Raw genomic sequence first — 23,638 nt, 5'->3', positions numbered from 1 at the left:
ATACATATATTTAGCATAAGGATCATTGATTAGAGCCTTAGGGGCAGTAGATTTGTACAGATGAGTTATCAATACTGTTTTCTATTGCAATGCTCATAAAATGGAAAGGACACCTATATGAGAGAGTTAGTTGGATCTACGTATAGTTTCACTTAGTTGAAATCAATTTGCAATCATGGCTAACTTAGGTCTCCTTGATTTCAGTAGGAACTTTGCCCGGATCCAACTCAAGTGATTTAGTTCAGGAAATCAGATATTTTATTCCAACAGATCCATTCATTATTAGGCCAGCAGTATACATAATTAATGGGACCATTGTAGGAGTTGCATTCATCAAGTCGTCTGCATAGCTGGCTTTCCGTCATTGGCATCTACAAAGATACTTTCCATACTCCTAGAGGCACACTACAAAGGAGGTTAACAAAAAGCCATTGTGAGGACATGCCTGTAACACAGGGCATGTAGGAATTCTACAGCTAGCATATCCACCGTTCTGTACCTGGGCAGGATTGTTCCTAGTTGAGGTGTGCTGTTGCTGATATTTAGGATGCTGTATTTTGGGAAATGCATGAAGGAATGAAAGGCCACATACATTCCCCTAAGGGGAACAAATTTGACCTATTCATACTTAGGATTTTTGCTCTGTCTCTGTTGTAACAAAATGCAATATTAGGACGTACTAGTTTCCCACAAGGCCATTAGAACAGCCTAATTTTAATTACCTTCTTCTCATTTCTATTCTTCTAAACATTTAGGTGTGATGAGCTCCATATGTGCTTTGCATCACAGAGTACTTATGGAAGAAAAGAGGAAATAGGCTTGGTCCTATTTTTTTCTTTTTTTTAATCTTAGTAGCACATTGAGCCATTTGTATCACTGGAGTAAATCTCATTCAAATTCTTTCACATTCTCATGGAAATGATTAGCGAAAGCATATTTTTAAACCAGGGAGCATCCTAGCAGTTGTCATTTGGGTTATAAAAGGGTGTGTCTCTAATATAATTTCAAAAACAGATTTATTTATTTTTAAATTTAGATGTTTTCTGTTTGTATGTGTGTGTTTTAAATGGCGAATAACTGGTGGTTTTTTAAAATGGTTAGCAGTTTCCAACCACATTTTGCCCTTTACAAAGTAAGAATGTGGCTTGATAGTGTTGGCAGATACGTTATGGACCTTCAGTCTGGAGTGGGACATACTTAAGCACTACCAGTAACTTACAAAGACCGACAGGGATTATGTTCTGGAAAACATATATGTTGCTTACTTTCACAAGGTGGTTGCCATGTGCTGTTACAACAAAAATCCCCCCAAGTATTGCCATTGTGGCAACAACATTGACTGAAGAAGAATAGTCTCAAAGGAGCTATTATGCTGGTGACCCAAGACCAATAAGCTTCCTTTTAGAGCCTTCGTGGCACATTGGCTGAAGAATCTGCTGAGCTAGGAACACCCACGGCGGCCTTGGTATGACAGACTGCAACAGGAAAGTCCTTGAAGACAGACTTATATAGCACTTGCTAATAATAATAATATTTTTACCCCGCCCATCTGGCTGGGTTTCCCCAGCCACTCTGGGCGGCTTCCAACAAAATATTAAAATACAGTACTCCATCAAACATTAAAAGCTTCCCTAAACAGGGCTGCCTTCAGATGTCTTCTAAAAGTTGCTGTTCTTTTTGACATCTGGTGGGAGGGCGTTCCACAGGGTGGGTGCCACTACCGAGAAGACCCTCTGCCTGGTTCCCTGTAGCTTCACTTCTCGCAGTGAGGGAACCGCCAGAAGGCCCTTGGAGCTGGACCTCAGTGTTTGGGCTGAATGATGGGGGTGGAGATGCTCCTTCAGGTATATTGGGCCAAGGCCGTTTAGGGCTTTAAAGGTCAGCACCAACACTTTGAATTGTGCTCAGAAACGTACTGGGAGCTAATGTAGGTCTTTCAAGACCAGTGTTATGTGGTCTCGGCCGCTCCCTGTTACCAGTCTAATGCTTCTGTAGGGTCCACAACCCTGATAGTCTGTGTTTACACAATACATGCCATTGCTGCCCATCGTATCAACTTTACTGGGTTGCACACTAGGGTTTGGGTCAATAATGCTGACTCACTATTGTGCCTTGGGTAACCTACTGCACTACGTATGCTTATGGATTTTGCAGCTTTTCTTTTTTATATACATATTTTTTATTAATTTGCAATAACAATAATCCAATATATGCCTCATTGTATCAATACCAAATTATAATATCAATTCCCATATCAATCAATCAAATACCCAATTACACAATTTAGGTGCCCCCCGTGTGCTAGAATTGAAGGTTTGATAATTTACTTTAATTCTGCTTCCAAACTCGATTCTGTAGCTTTTCTGTACATGAGAGGGACAATATTATCCCAGTGTTTACTTTTTTTCTACTCACCACACTTTCAAACATTACACAAAGTTTCTGGCACATAATCATAGCATTTGTGTTTATAAGATGCTTAACATGTGTCATCATGGCAACTCTTTTTCACTTTGTGAAGCTGAGGCACACCTTGGACGCAGAAGTGTTGTTTTGTGGGCAGAAGGCACTTGCACTCACCCAATGTGTCCCCTGTTTTTTGGGGTTTTTTTTGTTAATTCCCCTTCCATCATCATCATTTTTGGAACATATTAGTTACTTGTTACCTAAGAAGGTCTCCAAGTGACTTACATTTTTTCAAAAACAGAAATTCATTCTAGCATAAAAAGGGGAGTCATATAAAACACTAACCTTTTTATCATTCAAAGCAGCCCCCCACCAACCCTGCAGTGTCTTGAAATTTGAAAGCACATTAAAAAACCCTAACCAATTTGGTCCATCATTGGCTTGGGAAAAGGTTAGTTTTTGCCTGGCATTAAAAGTTTCAGGCCAACATCTGTGGGGGAAGAGCATTCCACAGGTGGGGAGCCTCAGCTGAAAAGGCCGTCTCCCTTGTTATGACCCTTTGAACTGCGCTCAGAGGAGGGATACAGAGAAGTCCCTCATATGAAGATCTAAGGGTCTGGGTGGGTTCGTAGATTCATAGAATCACAGAAGTGTAGAGTTGGAAAGGACTTTGAGGATAGACTAGCCCAACCCTTTGCAATGGAAGAATCTCTCAACCGGGTGGCCATCCAACCTCTGCCTAAAACCTCCAAGAATGGAGGGTCCACAGCGATGCCAACTTGAATAAAATATTGTGAGGGCCCAGGTAAGCCCCGCCCTGCATAATCAATCACATGATGCAGTTCACACACACCCTGTCAGGGTACTGCCATTGGAACAGAGTAGGGAAGCAGCGGGGCAGTTGGGTTACAGGGAACCTCCAAAAATCTCACAAAGCAGTTCCTCTTCCTGTGGTGAGGAATGCCACACCTCCAGTGGGGAAGAGGGGAAAGGACCAGAGGATGCTGTTGGGAGCCTCAGCACCGCTCCTGGCCAAGCTGGCCAGGAGGGAAGCACGCCCCTTCCGTTGCCCACCCTGCGCGGAGGTATAAAATGCAAAGAAGGAAGGAAAAGGCTGGGGGTGACGAAGCTTTTATGTTGGGGGAAGTCCCAGAAACAACCACTCCCGGATTCTGCTAGCGATTGAGGCAGACATGAACTTGTGGCTCTGCACTGTCAATAGTTTTGCACCAAAATAAAACCTGTAAAAGACAGGTCTGAGTCCCAACTGATTACTCAGGAGCAACCACCACTACCATCTGACACACCCCATATGAATGGGGATACCCATCAACTTTGTGGGGGCCTGCCCCCCTCAAATATTTCATTGTGGGGGCCGAAGCCCCCACAGCCCCTAGGAGTTGGCTCCTACAAGAGTCCGCCACTTCCCGGGCGAGTCTGTTCCGCTGTCGAACAGTTCTTACTGTCAGAAAGTTCTTCCTGGTGTTTAGACCTTTCTGAGAGAGGTGTTCCTTAATATATGGGCATCCTGAGCTATAAAAAGCAGGTGAAAACCAGCACTTCGAATTGAGCTTGGAAGCATACAACAAGCCAATGTAACTGGTACAGAGTTGCTGTTCTGTGATCCGTTCACCTTACACTTGTCAGCAGTCAGGCAGGTGCATTTTGCACAAATTGAGGTTCTGCCTCATTTTCAAACGCAGCTCCATGAAAATTCAAAAAATTCTACGTTCTGTATTTCCAGTTTGAATATTGATATCGGCTGCAGATAAATTTGACTGAAAATAGTGATATTTTAAAACTTGAGGTTGAAATTATTTATCTGTAGACAGCATATGTACAGTGTATTTTTATAAGAAATGATTAGAAATATATAGTGAATATTCTGGTGCTGTATTACACAAAATTCCTTCAAAGATACACCCGTGTATATGGTAAAAAGGTAAAGGACCCCCGGATGGTTAAGTCCAGTCAAAGGTGACTATGGGATTGTGGCGCTCATCTCGCTTTCAGACTGAGGGAGCTGGCATTTGTCCGCAGATAGCTTTCCGGGTCATGTGGCCAACATAACTAAACCGGTTCTGGCACAATGGAACACCATGACAGAAACCGGAGCTCATGGAAACACCGTTTACCTTCCTGCCACAGCAGTACCTATTTATCTACTGGCATTGGAGTGCTTTCGAACTGCTAGATTGGCAGGAGCTGGGGCAGAGCAATGGGAACTCATCCCATCGCACAGATTCGAACCGCTGACCTTCCGATCAGCAAGCCCAAGAGGCGCAGTGGTTTAGACCACAAAGAATCAGACTGTGATTTTAAAAACATACTTGACAAAACTGGATAAGTTAGATTAGGAAGAGCAAAAGATTCATTGCTCTTACATTGGCTTTTTGAAATTATACATCTAAGTAGAAAATGGACTTAAATGAGCCACAGCAATAGCCTATATAATGCATTCGGAGACTGATCTCTTTGCAATAATAGAGTCATGAGCAACCCAGTCATATAACTCTGATGATGAGTTTCCCTGAGATTAGACCAGGATGAAATTAAGTAGTTTACTGCAGATAAGGGATCATAGATGCTTCTTTCATTCTTCCCCCTCTGTTTGCCACTTTTAATACGCTTATCTAGAGCTAGGACTTCCTTTGTAAATAATCAGGAGGCAAACCTATGTACTGTATGTGCTCAAGCATGGAAAGAAGAATGAATTATCCTTGAAACAAACACACACAGAGACACTTTTCTTACAACTGTTCCTTTAACTTTCTCATTTTTGACCTACCATTTATTACTTTTCCACTCAATGCCCTCTAGCAATTTTAAGAGAGAAATATACAGAGGTCATTTGGGAGATTGGGATTTCCCTACTTGGTTGTAAAGTCAATAGCTGCAGGAAAGTCAAAGTTTCTGATCCTGGTGCCAGTCCTTTTCTCTCTACGAGCAGCAGGCATTTAGAAATGATTAGCAGGTCTCTGTTGGGTGTATTTCAGATCTCAGACACAGGCTGTTTTATGCTTCCAAGCAGACAGGTAATACTGGATTGAGCTCCATAGTCCTCTATGGACAGAAATGATTCAGTCTGATAGCTGGCTGAGTTTTTATTCTTGGCTCTATGCACAAGACTATTAAGGGACCTGGGAACTCCCGCAGATTGGCCCCAGTTGACATTCCTCCGACCCAAAATATACCAAATCTGTCATACAATGTGGGGACATTAATCATGTTCACAATTATAATGGGCATTCCTATGGGGCTGAGCCAACAAGATTCCTGGGTGAAGATGGGTTAGGGTGCTTGTCCTTGAAATCAGGATGGATTTGAATTTTTTGTTTTCTTGTTGGTATCTGTGGTAACTTCTCTCTTTCATCATGAATATTGGCACGTACTATGGATGCCTGCTCTGTAGTGAATCAGAAAACAAGCAGTGGTGGTCTGTAGGAGGGAGAGAAATAAGGCTAGTGAGAAATAGAACAGAAAATCCTGGCAGAACATTTCCATATGTCTCAACCTAAGCACTTGAGTCGTGTTGATTTCCTTGGAATTTACTTCCACTTAATTATATTTAGGATCACAGCCATAATGTTTAGCTGTGTCAGTTCAAATAGTTCCAGTGCACAAAGCACACGTGGTTCTTCTATTTCATACATTCACTTGCAGGTCCTCAGACCTATGGAGCATTGATTTTGGGGGATTTTGCTGGCCCTCTGTTGGAATACCAGGTGATTTGGAGCTAATCTGGGAGGTACATCTATAAAGCAATGTTTCTCCTGGAGACAGTCAGGAGATACTGTAATAAATAGTACAAATCAGAAGATAACAAATGCCGGAAAAGATCTTTAAGGACTCATAACATTCACATCAGATTGGGTGTAAGCTTAATCTTTCCAAGCTTCTTAACTCCTTCAGTATCTAGTTAATTTTTGCTTTTTTATGCTTCAACCAAAGCAAAATTAGTGAGGAATAGAATAAGATGCGTATGGAAAGAATGGCTCCCCCTCCCAGTGAGCCTACTCCTTTCCCCTTTCATTATTGCTAGGGCTAACATCAAGAGTTGATATCATTATGTGCCTGATGACATCTTGACAGAAGGTCAATCGTGGATCACAGCCCCTTGACACCCTCTCCAGCTGCCTCTCTTATCTGGTTCCCTGTTCTCATGCAATGAGCTAGCAGGTAGCAGTGATAGCGATAGTGATACAAGGAGAACATGGTTCAGTTCAGGACGTGTGCCTATTTTGTGTTCATAAATCCATTTCTTCCTGATTTTGCATTGATGTACATTTTTATTTTATTTCTTAAAATGAAAATATGTACATAATGCATATAAATACATAAAAATAAATAAAACAAACTTTCTCTCTCTCTCTCTCTGTACATTTCTAAATATTTGTATCCTAAAATATGCTTGTTAAATGCATTTTGGAATTTTTTTGAGCTGAGGAGAATTTGGAAGAGTGCAAAATCAGAAGGGTGGTAATATTTCAATCTGCATATTAGTCCGAGGAGTGCAGATCAGATTACTTCACAACCTAATTCACAAAGATCAAATTCATCAAGCTTCTCTAATGTTAACATAAATGGCTACCATTTCTGAGCACCCGGTATTGGAAATGTCAGCTGTAAGCATTTATAATAGATCGGAACAGGCACTGTATTAAAATCAAATACACTAGTTCCATTAATGTCATGTTTATTTTTCATGCAGTGTGCATTGAAATGTATTTTGCAGCTACGCGCAGTGTGGTTTTAAATACAAGCCATTTTCAAAAAAGGGTGTCAGCATCAAAGGTAATCCTAGGGATTGCCTAGTAAGAGGCAACAGAGCTTAGCAGGGGATAACTGCTAGGAAAGAATTCTGAATTCCTGAACCATTTTTTATATAAACATGTTTGTGGATTTGGAGCTGACTTGGCTTGGCCTAACTCAGTCCCATACAGGTCTTACTCAAAACTGCACACACAACCTTAATAGAAGCCAGAAACATTATTTTCATAGCATATCAGTGTACATTGAAATGAGTGTCTCTCAGCGTGTTTCATTGGGGAGAACATCTTATTTCTTGAACGTACAGCTGTATGTTCATAACATGCTATGTCTAAATGTTTGATTTATTGTTTAAAATTTTTTATTTTTAAAAAAAATTGTAAGCCTTTTAATCACACAGTATTTTTTTTTAGTTAAAACTGTCATAAATTATCAAAAGAAAGATTAATGCCAAGTTAACTCACCCACTGAGTAAAGCTTATTTTACTACAGGAATGTTTAAACCAAATCTCATTTGGACTGTTGGTTCCATCCTTCTTCAAAGAGCTTCTAGCTCAGAATACTTACAATGAGGAAGGTTTATTCGCTTTCTGTTTATTTATTTTCTTTTTCTCTTTTTGCCAAATCATCCCCCACGTTTCTAACAACTTTTAAACAATTCCTATGACCCATTTGCTCTCCTCTTCTCTTCCTTATGTGTCTACCACATGCTTATTGGTTTCCAGTTCCTTATTGTTTACTTTCTACCTGGCATCTCGCTTTCTGGCTGGGCTTTCAAGTTATAGTCCATCTCATTTATTTGGGTCATTATGTGTGCCAGTCATCCTCTTCTGTATGGCTCACCTTGTCAGGCTGACATTGTACTTAAATTACAAGTTCATACCAGTAGGCAGGCTGTTTGCTTTTATTTTTCCAACTGAAGAAGATGGAGACAAGCATACAAAAGGCGTATAGACCTCTGATGACACACTGTCTATCAGTTTACAGGAGGAGTTTGGACTTGATATCCCGCCTTTCACTCCCCTTAAGGAGTCTCAAAGCGACTAACAATCTCCTTTTCCCTTCCTCCTCCACAACAAGCACTCTGTGAGGTTAGTGGGGCTGAGAGACTTCAGAGAAGCGTGACTGGCCCAAGGTCACCCAGCAGCTGCATGTGGAGGAGCGGGGAAGCGAACCCGGTTCCCCATATTACGAGTCCACTGCTCTTAACCACTACACCACGCTGGCTCTGCCAGTCAGCACTGTCAGCCAAAAGGGAAATAACCAATAATGGTATGGATTGCATTGTATGATTGGCCCACGGTTGGCATTAAGAGTTGACACTCAGTTCCTCTGATTCCTTTTACATTTTAAACATTATCACACGATCTGAACACCCCGCAGAATAAACGGGGTAATATGTAGCACAACTGTATTTTGCGATGTCAGTGGTTGCTGCTACCATCATTGCAGTTTTATCTTGTTTTTGCTGGTTTTAAAAGCAACATCCCAAGTCATTGGGGTAATGTTATCAATTCAGTACCACTGAACATAACTGGCCAGGCCTAATAATAATTGTGTCTCAACATAGTTTTGCTGGTTTAGTAACTGATCATTTGTCTGTAAGAAGGAAATAAATGTGAACCAGCTTACATTTTACACCATTTAACTGTTGTAGTTTGTATCCTAGTCATGGTCTATAAGGGGCAGGGCTGCAGCTAGGGGGTGATGAGAAAGGCCCCCTCCAGGGGTGCAGGCGGGGTGGGGGGGCTCAAAATTGGTTAAAAAAATAAATATTGGATTTTCTGTGAAAAAATTCATTACAAGGTGAAGTGTGTGAGGAATTGAATGGGTGGAAGGGGGGATTGGAGGAGAGGTGGAAAGTCGAGTTAATTTGTCCATGGCTAGGGGGTGCAATCTGGATGGTTCTGCCAGGGGCATAGGATCACCTAGCTATGGCTCTGATCCACAACAGGAATAAAGTCTCCAATATAGAAAAGCATGATTGCTATCATGGGCTCTAAACTGAGCGCTTTAAATGCTTGACACATTCAGCTAAAAAAATAATAATAACAGACAGCACAGAAGGTGCAACTCAGTGGAAATAAACAGAACACATTTACCGGGCAATTGTATCCTATTTCTTGGAGAATAAAAATATCTGCATGGGGTTGCATCTTTCACCTCCATATTTAGGGGCAATTCAAGAGGGTGAAGGTGAACCAAGTGGTTTGCAAGGAGAGAACTTTGCACATTGCTTACTGAATGTATGAAGTGGCCAAATGGTCATTTTTCTACTTCATTACAAAAAAAAAAGCCACCACAATTCCTGAGGTCTCTCCGTGCACCTATGAGCTCCTCATATAACGTAGTACATTCTGGCGCTGCTTCCTAGAAAGACCATTCTGTAGCCACATGGGGATTCTAGGATATAAGCTTTGTACAAAGAACCTCAAACCCCTCTAAGCACAAATAGGGCTTTCATAAACTCCAGAGAAATATTATAACTTGCAACCCTCCAAAGGTTCCTGGAGTCCAACCCCATCATTCCTGATCATTGGCCATACTGCCTGTGGCTGATGGGAATTGGAGTCCAACAACAGTCACACAACATTGGGGGTTGAAATTGTCAGCCAACGAGGGCTTGCCACGATATACCGTTTTATAAAGAGCCATGCATGGGATTTTTTTGTTTTAACTCAAAGCGGGAAAAGACCACCCAGGCACCACTCACATTTGTGAAGCACAACCTGCACACAGGCACCACAACATTTCTTCTAAGTTCCTCCGCTTTCGGCAAGAGAGACAGAAAAACAACAACAACAATGCCTCTTTTATGGTGAATGAAGACTTTTGTGAAAATAGAAGCAGCGTTTGGCACAGCACAAAACTGACATCAATAGAATGCAAGTTTTTAAAAGCACTAAAAGTCAATTTAAGACCAAAAATGGGGAAAAAGGATTATATAGTGGGTTCTCTAATTTCTCCCCTTTTTCGTTGGTTGTTGTGTGTATGTGTGATATAAAAAGAGTAACCTTCTGTTTTCCCCCCTAACTGTGTACAGGCTGGCATGGCCTTGACATATGACCCCACGGCCGCTATTCAGAATGGGTAAGTAGCATATACTTTACTATTTAAAAAATACTACATAGCACCATGATCTCCCCCTGCCCCCGACTGGTTTCCAGCAAAAAAAAAAAAAATCATTTTAAGAACAAGTCACCCACAAAAATGCTGTTGAAAACAAATTTAAGCTAGCTTGTCAAACATAAATGCTGGTTTTCTTTTTTCCCCCTTTTTGCATCCTGTTGTTTATATCATCTAGTTGACTGTGAAGCCTTTTCTCATATCCATTTGGCAACTGCAGATTTACGTAGGCTTGTAGGTTCTCTGGAGAAGAAGTCATTCTCTTTCCCTGACAGCAGATATGTTCTGGCAATAGATAGTTCCCTCAGTATGCCTAGTTCCTTCACTCAAGAAGCATACATATTCAAATTATCTTCAGGACTTGTGAAGGATCATTTCTCCCCTGAATGCCCCTCATACCAAAGGTCTTTCTTCCTCCCCTTCTTCTTCTTCTAACAACAGGTATTTGTCAGGCAGCGTTTATCAGTGCATTTTACACTTCCAAATCACCATTTAAAGGTGTTTCTGGTCATCTTTTAGCGAAAACTAGCAAATGTCCCAAACCCTATCCTCCACCCTCTTGAAGAAAGATACACTCATTTGAAGAGAAACATTTTTTACTCTGGAGTAATGGCTCCCTTGAAAGTTCAAGTACTCCCATTCGTGGGGAGTGACTGAGATAAAATTGTAAGCTTCTCAATAATATACATTTTCCTGTGTGGACAATCTCCATGACAACATCGCAGTTCACATTGGCTTCTCGTTCTGTCAGAGAGAGAGAGAGATTCTCCATGTGCACATAAAGTAGGCATCATAATAATAATTTATAATAATAATAATTTATTATTTATACACAATACATGCATGAGGGAGCCATTTTGGGTTGTTTCCATGCATGGGTTGGTGACTCCCAAGCAGGGGTATCACCAGATCTCATCACCAGAATTGTGCCTCAGAATTTCTCCTTTGAATTTCCAAGAAACTGGAGGTTGTACTGGGCTTTTGATTCATGATGGTTCTTTCCTCTCAGCACTCTCACTGGCTCCATCTCACACAGCCCTCTCTAGAGAACTTGACGGATGACATCTTTCCCTGCCTTGTCATCCACAGAAAGGGTTGCGCATGGTTATTGTAAAACAGACTTGCTGGCTCCAACTCATCTTTCTCATTTCTAATCTGATATCAGGGCAATGAAAGCCTCCAATGTAATAATGCTTGGTAATACTTAAGCTTTATGTTAGCCCAGGGATATTGTTCATGAGCTTTTTGTCAGAACTACCTATGGGCATGCCACGCAAGGAGATAATGTTTATTTCTGAGGATAAATATGAGGCATTGGCGTTGTGCAACTTCATAAAGACATAGTGGTAGTGAAATTTTTGGCACTGAAATACAGCCTGTATAGGACAAACGATGATGCATTTCCCAACCGTGGCTTCCTTCTCTGATGTAGACATTGAAATATGTGAACTGCCTGCTAGTTATCAGCCATGTGTCCTGAAGAACTCTGTTGTAAACCAGGTGTTATCTTGTTAAGGACGTTTGTAAATCTGTCCTTGTAGCCTGTGTATATACAGCAAAGATGTTAGTATATCAAAGAACAAAATTACGATTGCGGAGTGTAGTTACAGATAAATAAATGATCTCCTGTCAGGTGTGTTACTCCGTATAAAAGGTAAAGGGACCCCTGACAATTAAGTCCAGTCACAAACGACTCTGGGGTTGCAGCGCTCATCTCTCTTTAAAGGCCGAAGGAGCCGGTGTTTGTCTGCTTCCGGGTCATGTGGCCAGCATGACTAAGCCGCTTCTGGTGAAACCAGAGCAGTGCACGGAAACGGCGTTTACCTTCCCGCCACAGTGGTATGCTTTCGAACTGCTAGGTTGGCAGGAGCTAGAACCGAACAACGGGAGCAGGGATTCGAACCACCGGCCTTTCGTTCGGCAAGCCCAAGTGGCACAGTGGTTTAACTCACAGCGCCACCCTAGCCACATGCTTTTAAAGTCTGCCATGTCAGATTGTGGAACTTACTGGGTTTTTAAAAATAATTCATTATGCCTTTTCCCCCTGTTTTGCCATACAAGGAACCTTACCCTCCCACAACACATTTTATGAACTAGAGTATTTTCTTGTCTATTAATTCATTGGGATTATGCGTCTGGATGCCAATTTCAACTGATATTGAGTGTTCCTGTTTTCAAAACCTTTTGAGCGTTAAAAGAGACAAGTGAAACCATTATTAGCTAGAAGAGCCTACATGTATGGCAGAGGGGGGTGAGCTGCATTGTTTTAATACTAACAATGTCCTGGGCCAGGTCCAATAAGTTCTCATAGCATTTAGACATCCAGATGGTGCTTGTGAAACAGAGCACTTACTCTTGCTATTGGTGTAAAATAATGAAATTCTCAAGTGACAAAATAAAAATAAAAAATGAAGTGTTTTCTGGGGCAGTAGTAACATCCCGTGGGCTTGTTGTCTTGTTGTTTAGTTGTTCTGTGATTGATTGAAAATGGATGCCTTGTTTTTTGAGGTAATTTTGAATTGTACACTTGATTGACATGGGAGCATTCCCTGGACTGACTGAGGAAAACCCCTTTTGGTATGTTGAGGGTGGGAGCAAGTGATAACAGAACTGACAGGAGGAATACTAGGAGACAATTGGGGGGGGGGATATGATGGTAGAGTAATGGGAAGAGAGACTGGGTCTAAAGGTTTAGCTGGGAAATGGCATTTATTTATGTTTGAAAGCAATATTGTCATAGCTAAAATGTTTGTAGTTAGGACTACTGTAATAGCATAACAAATGCTGCTGTAGTAGAACAGTTTGGGATATAGAAAAAGATCTATTTATCACTAGCTGCTTGAATTGTAAATCTCATGTTGCTAAGATGATCATCTTCCTCACCATTATTTATTCAATTTATTAGCCACTTGCCACATAAGGAACATCCAAGCAGCTTACAACATTTTAAGAGCATGAAGCATAACTTTACATCATAAAAGAACAATACACTTCTAGCAATAAGGTAGAATTTACATTTGGAAGTTAGAGAATTCTATTTGTTTTTCTTATCAAATACATTTTTAAAAAAGAAAAGTAGCCAGTTTTGAGTGTCTTGAACTCCTATAATGCTGCTTGCTGACCTGGATAGAGAATTGAGAGGTGTGTGTGTAAAATTAGCCTGCTGTACAAAGGAAAATTTTACAAAGGTTGTCCACTTTTGCCTCTGCCCACTGCTCACATGTGGCCACTGAAAGCTTTGCTTAGAATGGAATGTGGTCCTTAGGCTAGAAAAATGTCACCCACACCCTTTGTATGATCTTGTGAGATTTGGTGGAGTCAATCAGAAGCAGTGTTAGAAGAGAATATGCAAAGGTCAGAGCAGTTAGCTGCTGTGAGAGATGGAAGAGAACCTTTTTTGAGGTTTGCTAAGGCTAATAAAGCAGCAGGTGAAGAGGGCAATAAGTTGTCTTTCTTTTGGACTAGAAAGCTCTGGAGAAACCAGAAAGACAGGACAGGGTTCCAGTGTGCCAACTCTTCGGATGTCGTCTTAACATCTTACAAAGATTGTATAAGCTATAAAACAGGCAACCTAGGAGATAATGGGAATTAACTTTTGATCCTTTTGCTTCTCCATTGGTCTGAAATGGGATTTCTAAACGTTCCTTGGTAGAAATAATTACGAGTGAGTGAGGAAGAATTTTTAAAATGTATGTATTCCTCACCTTTCAATGCCAAAAGAAATCCAAAACCCAACCAAGGTGGCTTAGAAAATTGGAAAATTGAGGGAAGAGGAAAAAAGATCAATTCTTTAAGAGGAAATGAATAAAGGAAAAAACTTGTTTACGTCCAAGTACTATGTCCTTCCTACCAGACCACTGAATTCTCCTTAAGCAACGAAATCTTGTCTTCTCCTCCTGAAAGCTTAGGAAGCTGCATGAGCGTCTGAATACCTATTTTATCTTAAGTCTTATAAGAGAGCATTTGCAAGTTATTACGGTGAAAAGTCCTTGACATGAAAGCTGAGAGAGACATGTGGTGTGTGTATGTTTTTTGCTCCTTGCTGTTGCTTGAGTATGTATTTTCCAGGCTTAAATGCTATTTAGATAACTGCTTCTCTTTAACTGAAAAGGAAATGGTTAGCTGCCTATCAAGTCCTGGGCTTAAGCAAGCCTTTTTTGCAAAAGGCGCATCAAATGTGATTCACCAAGAGCTTATTCCCAGGTAGGAGTATTGGGAGGTTCAAGTAGGACGTTTCCCTCTTGGTATACTTTCTTACCCTCTACAGTCTTTCTGCATCCATCTAAGTGGCAATGTTTTTAACCTCTTAGGGGGAAATATTGTCCATGTGATAGAAAGGATTAGAACAGAAAAGAGCAAAAACACACAGTTCTGGTTACTTGCAGGCTTACTTACATTTATTTCATTTTCAAACTGAGTACCCTATAAATCCCAGTACTATAATCATGTACTGATCATTTTCATTTAGCATCTCTAGATTCATTTTGCTTATGTACTTAAAACCAAAATTTGTCAGGAAACCAGTGTCCAGTCCTAGTGGCCAACACAGGAGTGCTAATGAAATAGAGAGAACTCGCCAATATTCCTGGTGAGCCAGTGAAATATAAATGCATTCAGAACCCACTTTTTTAAAAAATAAAAGGCTCCTGCTTGATGACCAAAGAGCACCAGTGGTGTGTAAAATGTTCCTATCTCCTCATTCATTACCTCATAAATAGGACACCTGCAAAATATTACCCAGCTATGTTTGAAAGCTAAAACCACAGACATTTGTTGTCAAGCATTTAGTGTGTAGGCAGTACTGAAGAGAAATTTACTGCTGTTTTCTTTAATTCCCCTCCTCCTCCGCCCCTTCCCAGAGCCTAGTATGCTTGTCACACATATTTTGAAATCTTACTTTTTATTTATTACTGAAATGAAATTTCTGTCAGATTACTTTTGACTTCTTCTTTTTCTCCCTGCCACTGTCCCCATCTCAACACAACTAAATGCCCGATTGCTTACTTTAATTAACTGTAAGCTCTAAACTTCAAGAGAAAATAAACCAGCCTCTCCCAAGAGGTTTGTTCCTCCAACTCACATCAGCCAAATGGTCAGGAATGATGGGAGGTATAGTCTAAAAAAATCAGGAGGGTATCAGGTTGGGGGACGGGACAGGCTTATATGAATTTATGTTGTCATTCAAGTAGTTCTAATAAGTGATTAATAAACTCCATCTTTGAATAAACCTATTGTCCCACTGAGTTCTCTCATCTGAATCATTACAGTGCAGTCTTAGACATGACTATGCTCTCAAGTCAGTGTGTATATTGCAACGTTAGGCATATATATAAGATCCCAGATCCAGAAAAACCAATCCAGCAATGGTGACTGATCAATCCCACCCCAATATTCAGCAGCATATGCATACTGCAGTAAGTAAACATATTACCATTTCCAAATTATAGTTATTCATTTGTTGAAGGTGCCTCACAAGCATCAGAACAATATCTGTTGGTAAATATTATCCTGTAACTTCTTAAATTACATTTTAAATTTCTTATCCAATATAGGCTGTTAGCTGAAGAAGTCCAAAGACATATTAACAAAATTTGACTTAACATGTTCTTAGCTTCAGCAGTTATCTTTATTTAAATTTTACTTAACATACATGGACTCAAATGTCGCTGGTGATCTATAATCACCTTCCTTTATGTTTTAACTCGCAATTTCCCGAAAGACTGTTTTCAAATCCATTCTCAAATTGTACTGGAGATGTTGCAGGGCAGACTCTTTTCTTGTCCTCTTTAATATTATGGGATGTGGTATCCAATATCATTAATAATGTATACGTTTTGTCTACCAGACCAATGACCATATAAGATTTTTGTGTACAGTGGTACCTCAGGTTACATACGCTTCAGGTTACATACGCTTCAGGTTACAGACTCCTCTAACCCAGAAATAGTGCTTCAGGTTAAGAACTTTGCTTCAGGAAGAGAACAGAAATAGTGCTCCAGCGGCGCGGCAGCAGCAGGAGGCCCCATTAGCTAAAGTGGTGCTTCCGGTTAAGAACAGTTTCAGGTTAAGAACGGACCTCCGGAACGAATTAAGTACTTAACCTGAGGTACCACTGTACCTGTGTTTTGGGGAGGTCTTTATTTCTCTTCACTTTGCATGCACATGGCAACACAAATCACTTTATGTAATGGAAAAAAATCATTCCATTTAGTAAATCACCGTATGAAATGACTACATTCCATTAAATATTTTATTTTTGCAAAACCATAGCTTTTTCAAATAGAAACATCTCTATGCGGATTCTGTAGCTTGGATCCTGAGATTTCAGTTCATGAACAAAAGGCGTGACTTTTAATGTAATGAGAATTGCTCCTACACAAGGACTCTTTACTTGTGTGGAACTCTCCTTCCTGAAAAGAGGTTCCTTCTGTTTACAGAGGGGGGGTGGGGATAGGATCCAGGCCACTATTGGAAGGCAATACATGTTTTCAGATTTCTCCTGAAAGTCAATAATGAGGAAGACACATGCTCCTCACGAGGGAGGGCATTCCACAAACAGGGAACCACCACTGAAAAGGTCCTGAATATGTTAGGTGAGATTGTTTGATTTGGCACTAAAATACAATAATTATTTGAATCCTGCAGAAATTTAATCAGAAAGGGCAAGCTTTATGCACCAGGCACTGTCAATTCTGCTAGATCTAGAGTCAGCAACAAATTTAGACCTCCTGAATATTTTTAATGGAATCTGGAAATAGACTTGGTGTTTATCATTTTGTTACAACCGTTATTATTTTTTATGTTATGAAATATAAATGTTATAAAATATGTTTTGGTACATGTTTCATGTTATTTGTCCTGCACTGAATACAATATGTCATCTGCATTTTTATTATATTTTATTATTATTATTTCTTGAGAAATTCTATAATACTTAATTCGTTCTGGAGGTCTGTACTTAACCTGAAACTGTTTTTAACCTGAAGCACCACTTTAGCTAATGGGGCCTCCTGCTGCCGCCGTGCTGCCGGAGCACCATTTCTGTTCTTATCCTGAAGCAAAGTTCTTAACCTGAAGCACTATTTCTGGCTTAGTGGAGTGTGTAGCCTGAAGCGTATGTAACCTGAAGCGTATGTAACCCGAGGTACCCCTGTACAGTCACACCTCGGGTTACGGATGCTTCAGGTTGCATTTTTTCGGCTTACAAATCCGTCTAAACCCAGAAGTACCAGAACGGGTTACTTCCGGGTTTTGGCGGGTGCGCATGCGCTAAATCGCGCTTTGTGCATGCGCAGAAGTGCCGAATCGCAAGCCGCGCATGCACAGATGCGGGTTGTGAACGTGCTTCCCGCACGGATCACGTTCGCAACCCGAGCGACCACTGTATAACAAAAGTCGTAGGCAATAAATAAAACACATCAAAAAGTACACAACCAAATGGAAAACAATTTCCACATAAATCTTAAAATCTGAAACTAAGAATACAGCATCAATATCAATCACAATTTAAAATGATGTAGGTAAAAAAATTAAAGCAATTTGAAAAACAAAAACGGAGCCCTCTCTGCCCAGCAGCAGCAGCAGTCCTTTATCCTGTCAGGCCCCACCCCAAGCCAAGTGGAGAGGAGCAGGCAGGGCCCTTCAGGTCCCATGGAAAGGAAAACTATAACTTAATTCATTAGTAATATTGTAACAAATAGAACTATATGGAGGCACATAATTTGACCATTCAAAAGAAAGTTTTCCCCCCATTGTAATGTTTTCATATATTACAAAGTTAGAATGATAATGATGCCGTGTGACGCGGCAGCTAAAAAAGCCAATGCAATTCTGGGCTGCATCAATAGGAGTATAGCATCTAGATCAAGGGAAGTAATAGTGCCACTGTATTCTGCTCTGGTCAGACCTCACCTGGAGTACTGTGTCCAGTTCTGGGCACCACAGTTCAAGAAGGACACTGACAAACTGGAACGTGTCCAGAGGAGGGCAACCAAAATGGTCAAAGGCCTGGAAACGATGCCCTATGAGGAACGGCTAAGGGAGCTGGGCATGTTTAGCCTGGAGAAGAGGAGGTTGAGGGGTGATATGATAGCCATGTTCAAATATATAAAAGGATGTCACATAGAGGAGGGGAAAAGGTTGTTTTCTGCTGCTCCAGAGAAGCGGACACGGAGCAATGGATCCAAACTACAAGGAAGAAGATTCCACCTAAACATTAGGAAGAACGTCCTGACAGTAAGAGCTGTTCGACAGTGGAATTTGCTGCCAAGGAGTGTGGTGGAGTCTCCTTCTTTGGAGGTCTTTAAGCAGAGGCTTGACAACCATATGTCAGGAGTGCTCTGATGGTGTTTACTGCTTGGCAGGGGGTTGGACTCGATGGCCCTCGTGGTCTCTTCCAACTCTATGATTCTATGATTCTATGATGATGATGATGATGATGATGATGATAATTTTATTTATACCCACCCTCCTCGGCCAAGACCAGGCTCAGGGTGGCTAACACTGAATATAAATACAGTAAAAACATTAAAAACAAAAACAAGTTGATTAAAATACAAGTTAGAATACAGTTTAAAATGCAGCTTAAAATGCAGCCTCATTTTAGTGGTAGCCTATATATCAAAGCCATAAGGGGAGAAAATGTCAAATATTCACCGGGGCCAACTATCCATGCTGGTCCTACATGGGCCAGCAAAAAGAGCCGAGGGGAAATTTATATACAAACATTTATATTGAAAACATTTTGACAAAGGAATCAGTCATCAAGCTATTTGAATCGTAAATTTTTGCAGATTTCACTGAAAGATAAATCTACCATCTGTTTTAATAAGTAATACAGGGTTCCAGAATAACCTGTCCTTCGTCATTATAGCTGCTCTTCCAGGCTAAAGTTTTGTTTTATTTATTTGCAGTATTTATTTTTGTTCTCTGCCAAATTCATTTTCTCTAATTTAGTGACTTTCTACCACCTCTTTTAATATGGAGGCAGATAATACCAACGTTTTCCTTCTCATTAGCCTTGCAGTTTTCCATCTTTTTAGAGGCAGATTAGTCCTTTGATGTTCACAGACAAGGTCTTATTTATTGTTATGTATAGCTGCTGCTCAGTTCAAGAAAAGGACAGAGGAAAAATGGGACGTAATATAGAAATGGAATTAACTGTCAAAGGCTAATTATCCTTAGAAGGAAATTTCTTATTTGAGCTAGAAACAAAAGCAGAGGGAGAAGTTTGTTTTAGCAAGTTGGTCAAACGTGTAAAATCAGTCGGGACGTCCTCTGTTGTTTAACGTTGTTCAACTATAGATAAGACCCAACAAGCTTCTACCATCTTGTTTCCAGAGACCCAGTGTCATTCTAAAAATATTTAATTAATAGGGAATGTCTCATTGCTACATCCCCCCCCCCATTCAGACACATCGTCAGTGCTTATGGGTGTGTACCTATTGCAACCTCAATTATTATTTTTTTACCTTTTATTTCAAAATGGTCATCATTTCACATTTCCTTCAAAATAGCCTCCTTTCTGCAGATGCTGATTTCAGAGACATCTCTAGCCATTGTCCTTCAATGGGTTGAACTTGCATTAGCCCTCTAGGCTAATCCAATGGCAGCTGGACATCTGAATGTCAAATCCTTTTAAACCTTTGAAATTGTTCTTCCAGATAGCCTAGATTCCCCTTGAGTTTGGACTTTGAACTACTCGGGAATTACTCCTGAGCCTCAAAGTGTATTTTCTCAGTAGAGAAACTACCCCTTTTGCTCTTTGCTTGACAAAAAAATGATGAAATGCCTCGATTTCCCATCAATAGTTAGTGAATCATTATTGCTCAACGAACATAATCACCAACACTTGGAAAGAGATCAAAGCTCAGTAGTGGAGCACATGTTTTGCATGTACGTAGAAGGTTCCATTTTTTGTCTCTGGCATCTCCAGTTTAAAAAGGATCACATAGTTAAGTGATCTGAAAGATCTCTATCTGGGATCCTTGAGGGTCACTGAGAATCAGAGCTGTTTCCTCTACCCATCAGTTAACTTGGTTTAGCGATCCGTTACCAACTGATACAGCACATAATTAGGTTGTTCAATTATGCATCTGTTGCCAGAACAAAGACTTGTGAGTTTCATTTGGATTCGTTCAATTATTTTGTCTATTCAACCTTTGAAGATCTGCTAACTGTAATTAAACCATGCTCAGTTCAATAAAAGACTCAAATGATTACAGTAAATCATGACTAGAGTTCTCTATGATTGATAGTTCAGTCCTTGCAATTAAGCAGTAGTGCACTTCATTGAAGTAGTTCAGTGGCTACAGAAGATCACTCGATTAATAATAATAGTTGTAGTCAACAAGTGGTTATCTTCATTGAAAAGTTCCATTGAATTAGGCCAATATGAGTGCAGGTGGCGCAAGGTGTAAGTGCATCTGGCTGTTTACCAGAAGGTTAATGGTTCGAGTCCCAGGGACGGCTGTGGGCTGGATTCCTGCATTGCAGGGGGTTGGACTAGATGAGCCCCAGGGACCCCTCCAACACCACAGTTCTATGATTCATCATACAGCAAGCCCAGATTGTGACGCATCTCTTCCCCAATACTTTCCATAGAATGTGGTCCTCCTGACTGCTACATACATGTATCAGGAAGTTTTATACATTTTCTCATTTTTTAAATATTCTGCTGGAAGCTGCCCAGAGTGGCTGGGGAAACCTGGCCAGATGGGTGAGATATTATTATATTATTACATCAGCTTTTCCCTCTGTGCTCTCCCCAAGTGGATGAGTAAACTCTGCTACGCAGTCATACATGACATGGTCCTAGTTCCTGCTAAGGTTTTAAGGGAGGGAAGCAGCAAACTCCCCTTCCTCAAGTACAGTGGTACCTCAGGTTAAGTATTTAATTCGTTCCAGAGGTCTGTTCTTAACCTGAAACTGTTCTTAACCTGAAGCACCACTTTAGCTAATGGGGCCTCCTGCTGCTGCTGCACCGCCGGAGCCCAATTTCTGTTCTTATCCTGAAGCAAAGTTCTTAACCTGAAGCACTATTTATGGGTTAGCAGAGTGTGTAACCTGAAGCGTATGTAACTTGAAGCGTATTTAACCTGAAGTGTATGTAACCTGAGGTACCGCTGTACAGCTCTCCCAGTCCTTCATTGGGGCGAGGGATTTCCAGTATCACAGGCGAGTGGTTCAAACAGAAACAGCCATTGATGCCCTGCGGAACTTCCAGCACATTCTTTTCTCATCCTCTCACATATGCATAGGTCACGCCTTGCCATTATTATTATTATTATTATTATTATTATTATTATTATTATTATTGAATTTATATACCTGGAGGTCTCAGGGTGGTTCACAGAATAAAATCAAAACAGAAAACCACAAGAGACATAAAACAAAATAAAAATAACATAACATAAAATAAAATAAAATAAAAACAACCCAATAACCCCCACCCCCAAAAAGAAACACATTTTGCTTCTACAGTTGGAGTTGATGTCATAAGAAGCAGAGTAGGAAGGCGTAATTTAATTCTGCTCCCATGTCAAGAATGATTTAATTGATAGTTTTAATTATCCATCTCTATCTGATAGGGATTGCAAATCAATCAAACTATGGCATCCTCCATTCTCTTTATATTTCAAACATAGCGTGCCCATCCCATTCTCCCCTCCAAAGGGCAACAAGTGAATTAGATAAGATGTGAATTAGATAAGAAAGTTTGTACGTCTTGGTTCTGTTGTATTTGAAAGTTTGTACTTTTTAGCTGGCATCTGACTTTAAAGTTGCTGGAAACCTGAGTAATAAAATAAGCTCTCTCTCTCCCTCTTCCCCTCTCTCTTTGTTATTCTCCCAACATCATGGCCATGAGCCAAAGAACCGACTGTTCTTGTCTATGGCCCAGAAAAATGTAGCAGTCTAACTACTTAGGAGCCTCAAGTCTGCTCAAGTTGGTTGAAGCAACTTGACAAATCCATTACACCATTTGTTAAGGGTTCTTGTGAAGCTCCATTGAGTTTTAATCACCAGCCAACATTTTATAGGCAGTTCCTTTCCATTGCTCAGTACTGTGCAGATGCTCCACTTAAAGTCTTCTGTTTTAGCAATCCCTGCCTTAAATGTACCTCTACTCAACTCTCTTGGTCGCTTCCGAGATTGTGATAATGTTGCCCTTATACCTCCATCATTGGTTGCTGCCTCTGCTTGTCTCTCTTCCCTCATCTTCCCAATTAAATTAGATCAGGAAAACTTGGCCGTCCAGATTTTTGGGACTACAACTCCCATCATCCCTAGCTAGCAGGACCAGTGGTTAGGGATGATGGGAGTTGTAGTCCCAAAACACATGAGGGCCGAGTTTGCCTATGCCTGACTTAGATGCAGGTGGGTGTTGTGTCAGTGATTCAGGCTGCAGCCAATCCATGCCCCCTCTGGCCCAGCTGTGTGTTGCACCCTGCTGTGGTGGATCTAGTGAGCTGCAGCAGTTAGGGCTGTTCCCAGCTTCTTGACCAACACATGTGAAAAGAAAAAGGCACTGGGTTGCTGTTTTTCTTTTCTTTTTTTGTGGGGTGGGGAGCAGGACTCCTGTTTGTGTTTGGCTGTTAATGGCTATGAAACAGTTCATTGCAGCATGTCAGTCCATCACCTCAAGACTCTTCCTTTTGTTTTGTTTTTGTTTGCAGATTTTATTCCTCACCGTACAGCATTGCTACAAACCGCATGATTCCACAGACATCTATCACGCCATTCATTGCTGCTTCCCCTGTCTCTACATATCAGGTATGTTGGAACTGCATGGGCCCCCCGTATCCCTAAGTGAGTCTTTGTGATTTGCATGTCAGCATGGTGAATTGCTGCACACTTTAGTCACGCTGTTATATAAACTGTTTTGGTAGCGTTTAAAATATATGTGCATATTTGTTCTAAAATTCCTGGTGCGTTCAAGATCTAGGTGTACTTTTAGTAATAAACCCTATTATCCATTCGTCATATTTGAACCAGCTTTTCAGATAAATCTGTTTTTTTTTCAGTCAGTCCTACCCAAAGTTGATCATACATAGTGTTAAGTTGTGGGTGAACATGTCAGACGACACAGCGATTCTTCAAAGAGCTCTCGTTTATTCACAGGCCAGAACAGAACTGAACTGAAGGGTTCAGTCAGCCTGCTTATATAGAGCTCCAGCACAACGTAACTGTAACAATTTTCTAAAACTATCCAATCACTGAATGTCACTTTCGATCCCTTATTTGCATAACTATCTACAGTATCCCCCTGCTGGCCCAGGGTGAGAACTTCAGTACATAACACATAGGATGTTTTCTTTTGAAATGGGTAGAAGGTTGC

At 40.7% G+C, this 23,638-nt stretch overlaps 1 protein-coding gene across 10 annotated transcripts in view; it reads left to right on the top strand.

The window, feature by feature from the left end:
- RBMS3 (RNA binding motif single stranded interacting protein 3) overlaps positions 1-23,638 on the top strand; it is a gene marked incomplete at its 3' end in the record, with an annotated part of 736,788 nt that overhangs the window by 649,302 nt on the left and 63,848 nt on the right. For all 10 annotated transcript variants that reach the window (XM_081883321.1, XM_081883319.1, XM_081883325.1 and 7 more), the window contains 2 exons: positions 10,220-10,266; positions 22,977-23,073. In XM_081883321.1, coding sequence (XP_081739447.1) covers positions 10,220-10,266; positions 22,977-23,073 — 144 coding nt within the window. The remainder of the gene's footprint in view (positions 1-10,219; positions 10,267-22,976; positions 23,074-23,638) is intronic.

This window comes from Podarcis melisellensis (genome assembly GCF_964234715.1).
Source record: "Podarcis melisellensis genome assembly, chromosome: 12".
Lineage (NCBI taxonomy): Eukaryota > Metazoa > Chordata > Lepidosauria > Squamata > Lacertidae > Podarcis > Podarcis melisellensis.
This window is presented reverse-complemented; position numbering and strand designations above follow the sequence as displayed.